General features: G+C 33.7%; 1 protein-coding gene across 1 annotated transcript in view; it reads right to left on the bottom strand.

Annotated features, from left to right (window-relative positions):
* Positions 1 to 10,680, bottom strand: part of LOC134228392 (organic cation transporter protein-like) — a 32,917-nt gene extending 22,237 nt beyond the window's left edge. The window contains exons 1-2 of the mRNA XM_062710041.1: positions 10,373 to 10,680; positions 6,900 to 7,068 (exon numbers count right to left, since the gene is read on the bottom strand). Coding sequence (XP_062566025.1) covers positions 6,900 to 7,042 — 143 coding nt within the window. The 5' untranslated portion in view covers positions 7,043 to 7,068; positions 10,373 to 10,680. The remainder of the gene's footprint in view (positions 1 to 6,899; positions 7,069 to 10,372) is intronic.
* Positions 10,681 to 10,881: the final 201 nt, after the last annotated feature.

Here is a 10,881-nt window from a genome sequence, read left to right on the forward strand (position 1 = left end):
ATTGAAGGCGTCGTCGGTCTGCTCACTTTCGCTATGAGAGTTGTTGTTTATGTCAACATGGCCATGGTCAAAGACGAACTATTCTGAAGTAAACTCGTAATTACGATATTTGTTGACTTAAACAACATTCGATTAGTTGTTGTAAGTTTATTTATCGATTGTTTTGACAATTTAAGTTGAACTCTATCGAAATTCATCTCGATTACGTTCCTTTACGGTAAAATGTATTCCTACGCCGTCCAGAAATAACGGATTGTATGGAGGCCTCAAAGAGAAATAATTTAGATATTTTTAAAAATTCGCACTTTTATTTAGTTTGTGAGTAAAATGTCAAGAGTTTACACATCGATAAATTTTTCAAAAAGAACGTTTAATCCTATAATATTTATAAGAGGCATTTGTATACATTTACAGATATTCCACAAACAATTATATGTCGGTTTGGTCCATCACAAGCCTACCCTTATCAAATGTTTTTTCCATCCATTTTTGAGAGTGTATGAAAGTTTTGTGGTTAAAAATATTAATATATTTATAATTGGTGTCGGAAACACGTTGTGTTGTTTGTTTACGTGTTTAGGTAGTATTTATAGTATCTAAGATTTGATTGGATTTTAACGATTGATATGAGTTCAAATGAAATCGTGCGGAATAGGAAGTTTACCTGTCTCCAGGTATTAAGAATTAGAGGTTATTCGAGGTTTCGCTGCGCTTAGTGCAACAAGTCCCCGCCCACCCACCCTACTTTATAATGTATATATCTGATATGATTTAACATTTTCGTTTTTCATTTTGTAGAATGTTGTTTCAAAGAAGAATATTTAGAATATTTGTAACATTTATGTGTAATAAATGTCTGTTGCACAGACGCAGGCGATGCCCTTCCTAAACATGTGTTGGAGTTTTGAATTTATAAATAATTTATGTTCGGTTGAACTGGTGAATTAGAACATAAGGACCCATTTCCTTTGCATCAGTAAACTATATTTCTTACGGTACATGTTTGTACATGATTGTTTCTGCTTTGTATGCCACCCCTCCCGCTTTAGGCATATTTCCTGGATCCATCCTTGTCATAAACATGCGTTACAAGAAAAAAGTAAATGAAGTTTAAAAATTCTTTTTTCATCTCTGTAATATGTAATACATGCAAACATAATGGAATTGTAATAGATTGTGAACTCATAACGTGCAAGCGAGGGTGCAAAACTTTTCACATTCTGCGTATCCCCTTATCATCTCGTAGGTAGGTAATAAATAAAAATACCACAGAAAAAATTAACTTAAAATAAATATACATGTATTCACAATTTTTACCTGAATTACAAGTGTAACAAGATGTGTTTGTGAAACACTATGGCTATGCGCCCGGCGGCAACAAAGTTTGAAAAAAGCTAATTTTAGCATATAAGTCACAGTCAAGGTCACAAGGTCATTAACCTTTGTGTCATTTGAAGAACTTGATTTGTAGAATATGCATACCTAATATGAAGTCTCTATCTTTCATGGTTCAAAAGTTATGGCAAAGGTTAATGTTTGCAGAAAAAAAAACTATTTTTAGCATATAGGCCACAGTCAAAGTCACAAGGTCATTGACCTTGGTGTCATTTGAAAGAGCTTAGTTAGTGGTGTATGCGTACCACATATGAAGTCTCTATCTTTCATGGTTCAAAAGTTATGGCGAAGGTTAAAGTTTGCAGACAAACAAACAGACAGACAGACAGACAGGACAAAAACAATATACGCCTCGGATCTATCGATCCGGGCGCATACAAATTAGTACTTTTTGTTTCGGATACCTTAACTTTAGAACGTAGATGTTGGTTTTCTGCTTGCACTTCAATTAAGGATTAAGGACAGATGATACAAACAAAAAATTGATGGCTGCCTGGATTGATAATATTTTTTAGCCTAATTTCATTGTAAATGATGCAAATAATAAATTTCTAGAATATGAAGAAATAGTAAACCTTCTGTGATGTTCAAAAGTCTGCCCTTCTGAAACCATCCTTATAAATCTATACAAACATTTTTCATTTTAAATTCCATTTTTGTCCGAATTTGAGTAAAAAATTAAAAACTACGCGGTGAAAGTTATTAATTTCATCTATTCAAACATGACCCAAGTTGTTATTTTCGAATTCTTTGACAAAAGTTTGCTTGTATCATCTGTCCTTAAGTGACATGTGTTTCCAATGTATATCTAACTCATTATTGCAAAGATTTTATAACATGTTATTGTACGTTTTGGGACAATATAAAGCGCACATTTATAATGCACATACACCTGTATATACTTATACTTACCTTGCTAGGAGTAGGATTTTTACATGATATAGGGTTATTGAACATTATATTGGTGAATATTGTCTCAAGTTGGCTGTACAAATGCACGAGCTTGCGAGCCCCGATTTACCAGCTGGAAGTTGCATACACGTATATGCTATGGTTTCTTACCCCTTGACCTTGACCCTCACGATTGACATTTAAAAAAAATCAACTTTAATGATAATTTCTAAATAAATGATATAGGGTGTTCATATTAAACACAATATGTCATAAAAAAAATAACATCTCACCCACAAAGACACCGAAAGCGGAGGACCACAATTCTTTGAATTTGCTTGTCTGCACAAGTATTTATCTGCTCGGAATTATCTTGTCACAGGTAATGCACATGTCATATATGAAAGCTCTGTCTCTTCTCAATATAAGGAACAAGATGTGTTTGTGAAACACTGACGACCCCGAATGGCAAGATTAAGAAGATTGAATTTTTTTAATGCAAAATAAATATATACATGTATATATAATTACCCAAAGAAGGGTTTTTCTCACAAGAAATATGATTGTAAAATACAAAATCCCTAGCACCACCTGTTCAAAAGTCATAGTCGAGGATATATTTTTGAAAGGTAGTTTAAACTCCAACGTAAAAGGGTCTGAATTGTTGGTTTCTTAAGAAAGGTCTTGTCACAAATAATGCATATGTGAAGGATGAAAACCCTAATCCTAACCGTTAAAAAGTTAAAAATTATGGCCAAAGTTAAAGTTTTTAAAAGTAGGTCAACTCCAAGGTCAAGATCAAAGGGTGAAAGTTGTTGGTATCCAGTGAAAGGTCTTCTCACAAGGATTACATATGTGAAGTATGAAAGCCCTAGCCCTTACCGTTCAAAAGTTATGACCATTAAGGTTAAAGTTTTTTTCATAAGAACGTGAATCTCCAAAGTCAAGGTCAAAAGGTCAAAGTTGTTGGTATCTAATAAAAGGTCTTGCTACAAAGACGCCATATATGAAATATGAAAGTCCTAGTATCTACCGTTCAAAAATTGTGACCAATGTTAAAGTTTTTAAAAAGTAGTTAAAACTCCAAGATCAAGGTCAAAGGGTAAAAGTTCTTGGTATCCAATGAAAGGTCTTCTCACAAGAATTGCATATGTGAAGTACGAAATCCTTAGTCCTTACCGTTCAAAAGTTATGGTCAAGGTAAAGTTTTTTCATAAGTACGTAAATCTCCAAGGTCAAGGTCAAAAAGTCAAGGTTGTTGGTATCCAATAAAAGGTCTTGCCACAAAAAAATATATTTGTGAAATATGAAAGTCCTAGTACCTACCATTCAAAAGTTATGGCCAAAGTAAAAAGTTTGGAATGTTTGTGTAAATGTGGGTCAAACTCCAAGGTCAAGGTAAAAAGGTCAAATTTGGTGGCACCCAAAGAAAGGTCTTGTCATAAGAAATACACAAGTGAAATATGAAAGTCATAGCTCCACCAAATCAAAAGTTATGGGCAAGGTTAAAGTTTTTGTGACGGACAGAAGAATGAGATTTAATAGCCATTCTCTGTAACCACTTAAACTTTGTTGCCACGCATGGTCACCGATTTTGATGAAACTTCACTCATGCTTAGTACTTGACACCAGAAACAAATATCAAACAAAATTTCGTTGCTATGTGTCTCGGTTGCTATGGCAACAGCCGGAAAAGTTTGAAAAATCGAGATTTTCAGCTACTTTAAATCTTGACTGTGGCTTAATAAAAACTAGAAAAAGCAAACAAACCATTCTCACAAAAACATGACACCTTGATGTCTCTTATACTGTAAAGAAACTGTTTAGAATATATCTCTAAGTAAGTGGTAACCAAGGGTACATTTGGAATACGTTTAAAATGGTGAAATATGCTGAAAAACACTCCGTATTCACTAATGGTAGGTGTTACATGCTCAAACTCAATCAAAGACTTTAGAAAAACAATGAAAATGTTTGACCTTAAGTATATAAGTATAAGCAATATTATTCTATAAATAACTTTTATGGTTGCCATGGTAACACAGCGTAACCATGCAAAACAAGTAACTAAGATTGGGTTAATGCTACTGACTTGAGGAAATACATGAAAATTCAAGACTGGCAAATATGCATCCTTAGGACCTTGCAACACCAAAACCACAAGAAATATTGTGTATAATTGCTACTTTGCAGTGTTACCATGGAAACAAAGTACCAGTGCTTAAAAGTGAATTATTTTTCGCTGCATTAAGAATTAAATTGCCATTTAATCAAGAAACAAATTAAAGGACTCAGCTTGAATAGTTCTTATCTGTTAGAACTGAAGTTGAATATCACATATTGATAAAATTTGATGAATAAAACAACACTGTTGCTATGGTTACCACGAAGGGAAAATGTTCGATTTTGTGAACTTTATATCAATATTAAACCCTGTGTGCCAACTTCTTGCATCCACTTAGAGATTGGATGATAGTCAAAATTAAAAGTCAAGTTAGCTGTTAATAAATATCAATCATAAAAGTTTTGGGAATCTACATTTAAGGGTACGTATCCAAGGAAAGTAAATATTTTTCAGGTTTTTAAGCATATATTTTCTGCTTATTTCCATAGCAACGCTCTATTTAAAGAATCTAATCTGAATTTTTTCAAATGGGAAAACTTAGAGCACACCAACATCTTGTAAAATTGATCATTAGTTATGAGGAAATGTGCTTTTCTAAAAGATAAGATCAGATTTAAACATACAGAATGTTACTTTGAAGGCTCTCTGTGGTATAAAAACCTTGGCAACCATTGCCAACCAAAATGAAATATCATATTCTGTTCTTGGTATATGTTTCAAGGCTCTTTTTTCTATTATTTGGTCACATTTCATCCTATAATTGCTTTTTATTTTTACGTGTAAGACTTTATAAAATTCAATGAATATTTTTTTTAACTTTTGAATACTTTGTTACCATAGTAACGTATGTAATAGTTGATTTACCAAACATGTTTATCATGCATTTGAGACATCTGGCCTTCAGCTTTTGGAAACAGTCATTACCAATTGTTTGCTTTGCCGCAAATGTTAACTATGGGACTCTAAACATGTTAAGAAATGCCATTTTTCGAACTTTACGGCATGTTGCCATGGTAACTATAAAACATAGCAACCAATTTTTGCCTGATTTCAGTTTAGAGTATCAATGACTTTTATCATAGAGAGTTTGGAGAAATTCTGAGACTATGCGTGCCACAGCTCCTATATAAAATTTCAAATCATTACAGAGAATGGCTCTTAATGTCACCTCGCTTTCGCGGAAATAGGCCTAATATGACTGTGCAATGCAATGCAATGCAATGGCGACGCAGAATCTTTCGAAATATTTGCGGAAATATACCTGAAAATGTTTAGCTTTTTAAACTGTTAGTGTTAGGGTGACATTACATAGAAATCAGGATTTTTATTTGCTTTATGGCGAAAAATATCCGTAAGTTGAGAAAACGGACAAAGAACGTACCTCGACCCCCTTTCTCTCGCTTCGGAAGCATACACCCCGCGCACAACATAGTATACACCCCGCATGTTTGGATACACACGGTGTTATATGTATAAAAGATTAGCAATTTTGCGGCAAAGAATGAGGGCGCTTTTGATTGGCTTTCGGCAGGAATTCTATCGACATGTCAGATGAAATTTTAACATTCTCTTTATTTATCGGGTTCTTGTGCAACAGGAAAGGAAAATATTTTCCCAAAATTGAGCTTTGATTTACTAAAAAATAACTTGAAAATTGTCCAGATCAGACATTTGGTACAAAATGGTACGATTTTAAACACGTTATTTTAAAATTTTTCTATCTCTGTGTCTTCTCTCCATGATTTTGAAATGTTATTTGTGTGTATTTTAATTCAAAGAAACGAATACACTTTTTTAAAGAATGGAGAGAAGACCCAGAGACCACGAAAAATGAACTTTCCCCAAAAAAATCCAAATGTGTGAATGTGGTGCTTCTCTGTCCTTTTAAAATCATCTGTACATGTGTGGCGATGAAAGCTCAGTAAGTTGGGGTACCTGTTCAGTGCACTCGAAGCAGAAAGTTTTAGGTTCGAGCCTGGCATGGGGCGTTAATTTTTTTCCTTGCAAACAACCATTTATTTTGTCAGTTACGTTTTATGTACTGATGTATTAAAATTTTGAATTAGATAAATTTTGGATCAGTTTGGTTTTCTAGCGAAATCAATTCTAATCTTCTATTCTACAGTGTACATGTACACGTATCATGCATCCGTGCATTAAATATTTTAGGTGTTTATTTTTTGTGAAACATTACTATGTTATAGTACCCCTAGGAAAAACGGACATAAATGTTACAATTTCACAATGTCTTTCAAACTAAATAAAAAAAAAACCTATGGACATGTTGATAAAATCTGACTAGATATGTTCAGCCAACCAAATCATGGACATTTGAACCATAAATGTTTCGTACAAATGATTCCTGCAGATCACTCGCCAAATACGCCCATCTTCTTACTGCTAATACCGTACTTTGTTCTTTATCAGCGAATTGTCAGTATATAATCAGTAATTATCGAAATGACTTTACAGTGAAAAAGTCTGTCACCTGTGTGCCGGTATATGCATGGTATAGACTAACATCATCATGTAACAGCCCACGTTTATAGCAGGTATACAGAGAATCAGGTAGAGCCGCTTCTGGTAAAATCCGAACTCTCCTATCCTCACCAAGATATCGTCAAACTTCATAGTTAAGCTGTCAGGTAATAAAGTCCCTAAAATCCACAAAATACGTTGCATGTTCATTGTTATTTCCAAGTGTTCATTTTAAGAAGATGCCGCACAATAATTTATTAAAGAATTATGAGTAAAGAGTTCTCGAGATAGGCATTAAAGAACAACAACAACATTAAAATATTCTGCTTACAACGGCGCGCAAATGGTTCCCACGGAAATTCAAACAGATTGTTTGTAAGACCTGATTCCCAATATTTCAAATTGAATACATGTAGATATATGAGAAACCCAACCATCTTTTTAATATACATATTAGATACGAATTACAATCATTACACTGTAGCATTATCGACCACGTTTGATGTAGGGCATGCTAATGGACAATTGTAATTAGCATTAATAATTCCGTAATCCAAAGATGAGCGCAACTTTTTTGTATCAATCCAATTCTCCAATATTAAGGCAGAAGTTGATGAATGAAATATTCTACGGGGTGAAAGATTTCTAGGAAGTTAATTGAAAGGCTAATAAAAAGGTTAAAAGATAGGGATGGGTGGGATGGGCAATAAGCGATAAATAACAAAGTGCTCCAGAAAAAACTTTAAGAACCAAGAATTAGTTTGTGAGGTGGAGAGTATGAGATTAGCAAACTTCTGAGAAAATTGTCAGATATTTTCAGAAATTGAAGCTTGGTAACATTATTAACTTTTCGAGAATACAATAGACCGTTTCACGGTAACTGCGGTACTGCTCTTTTGCAGGGCAAAATGATATAGTTTGGTGAAATATGACGTAAAAGTAATTGTTAAAGATACGTCATTTAATTATCTGTCAACAAAAACTTCGCCAAAAGTTATTATTTTGCCCTGCAAAGCAGTAGTACCGCAGTTACCGTGAAGGGGCTAATTACATACGTCTAGCATATGATGAAATACTAGTGATTAAAGAAGCGTTAGTACAATTAGTGATAATTTCTATAAGGCTATAACCCATACATGTAGTGAGTTTATAACCCATACATGTTGTGATCGAGGTTATAAGTTAACCCTTACATGTAGTGAGGTTATAACCTATACATGTAGTGAGGTTATAACCCATACATGTTGTTATCAAGGTTATAACCCATACATTTAGTGAGTTAAAACCCTTACGCGTAGTGAGATTATTACCCATACATGAAGTGAGGTTATAACCCATACATGTTGTGATCGAGGTTATAACCCATACATGTTGTGATCGAGGTTATAACCCATACATGTTGTGATCGAGGTTATAACCCATACATGTAGTGAGATTATTACCCATACATGTAGTGAGGCTATAACCCATACATGTTGTGATCGAGGTTATAACCCATACATGTTGTGGTCGAGGTTATAACCCGTACATGTAGTGAGGTTAAAACCCATACATGTAGTGAGATTATTACCCATACATGTAGTGAGGCTATAACCCATACATGTTGTGATCGAGGTTATAACCCATATATGTTGTGATCGAGGTTATAACCCATACATGTAGTGAGGTTATAACCCATACATGTAGTGAGATTATTACCAATACATGTAGTGAGGTTATAACCCATACATGTTGTGATCAAGGATATAACCCATAAATGTTGTGATCGAGCTTATCACCCATACATGTAGTGAGTTTATTACCCATACATGTAGTGATGTTAAAACCCATACATGTAGTGAGATTATAACCCATACATGTAGTGAGATTATAAACCATACATATAGTTAGGTTATATCCCATACATGTAGTGAGATTATAACCCATACGTGCAGCGAGGCTATAACCCATACATGTAGTGTAGCTGCAGAACTGTAGCTCTCTGCTTGAGAAAATTCGGACAGATAAAGCAGAGAGCTACAGATACAAGCGTTGTAAAAACCTTCGATTTACGCCAACGATTTTTTGTCGCTACTTTAGGTATTTATTTCGTATAGTTTAAGCTTTCTCTGGCTTTTAGAATGGTATCCTATAATAGTTTAATTCTGGTTGTAACGCTGTATTTGATTGGATAAAAATTTTTACTTTATTTCGTATAAAATGGGTTGCCTACGTCACAATGACTTGCGTCAAAAACGTATCAATCCGCCTGAGGTTACATTCAAATTTTGTACAAAATGAAGTCATTTTGTTAGAACAATCATTTTTTTTTTCTTACATTAAATGAATGAAAATTAAATTATAAGCAATGAATTTAATAGCTACCCATTTTATGCGGTATAAACTGGGTTGGAACAGTTTACGTTTTTTTATAAACCGCTTCGCGGTTTATAAAGCGTAAATTGCCCCAACCCCAGTTTATACCGTATAAAATGGGTAGCTATTAAATTCATTCCTTAAATAATTCAAATATTTAACTCTTATATTTTATACTTTGTTTACCTTTTAACGGTCCGAAACAGTCTTGTGTATAGTTTTGTAATGTCGGTTTAAAAGAGTTCCATTTCGACGTCCGTAACCACAAACAGCCATTTGTTAGCGTTGAGAGGTAAGTAAATGATCAGGAATTGAAGTTTAATGTATGATTAATTATTAAATACCGTTTAAAATTATGTTCAAAGCTGGGGAAAGTATAAAATACACGGGAAAATACCCATAGTGAGCGACAAAAAATCGTTGACGTAAATCGAGGGTTTTTACAACGCTTGGATCTGTAGCTCTCTGGTTTATCTGTCCGAATTTTCTCAAGCAGAGAGCTACAGTTCTGCAGTTACATGTAGTGAGGCTATAACCCATACATGTAGTAAGGCTTTAACCTATTCTAGTATAGCTAAAATTATTGGAATTTTGTCCATTTTGTCCTTTTTTAAAAAATAATGTAAAATCCGACTAGTTTGTGACGTCAAAAAACAAAAATTGTCAATAACCTACTTTGAAGCTATATGTTTTGCTAATTTGTATTTTTCATACAATTTAAACAATACAACACTTTTTAAGAATTTTTCAAAATTTGATTTTTGTGGGGGCAAAGATATGCAATATACCGAATATAGTTCTTTAAGTTAAACGATTTAATGTCTGTAAACATTCATTAAATATGTGCATCTACTTTTCTCTGCATGATATATTACTAAATAAATGCTTCTTTTAACCTAAGGCAATCTTTTATGACAAGCTTAAAACATATTTGACAATACGTTTTTCCAAGGATATTTTTTATGTTTAAAAGGCCATATCTTCTGAATTAAGAGCCAGAAAGGAAAATGTACTCGTAAAGTCACTCTCGTTTCCAAATTTCTTTCTGCGGCATTATGAAATTTTGACAAATCGACTCCAAATACTTTATACCTAAAATATAACTGTAGAATTAATTTGAATACCTACCTTAAAATAGTCATGCAATATATCTGGGTGCTTGTTGGATTCAGATTCCGCGCCTGGTGGTGGAGCTGTTCGTTCACTTTCTAATAATATCCCAGAGCAGCTACAGGTAAACACGTTGATTCTGTGTTCGATAAGGGGTTCAAAAAGGTCGTGGAATAATTTGTCACACTTCACTGTGACCTTTATCTGAAGTTTACTTACTTAATAGACATCACCGCACGCCTCTTCTGCCTAGTTTATTGCAAACATTCTCAAAATATAGTATACACGATGAATAAAATTATTTCGCACGAAACTTTTTCCGTTTCACGACACAATGAACTTTCATGAACTGTTCGCGGTGTAAATAAATATCAAATTTCTTATGAAGTTTATTTTTCATTGGAAAAGACGATAATTTAAAACTGAGAAGAGCCCGTGACTCCGGGCCTTGTCAAGTAAGAATAGGTTTTTTTCAAAAAGAAAGACTATAAAAGGTATAAAAATAATTAGTTTCCAATATTTAGAGC

Source organism: Saccostrea cucullata, unplaced genomic scaffold (assembly GCF_032062105.1).
Source record: "Saccostrea cucullata isolate Sc308-1 unplaced genomic scaffold, CSIRO_AGI_Scuc_v1 ctg2219, whole genome shotgun sequence".
In the NCBI taxonomy this organism is placed as follows: Eukaryota; Metazoa; Mollusca; class Bivalvia; order Ostreida; family Ostreidae; genus Saccostrea; species Saccostrea cuccullata.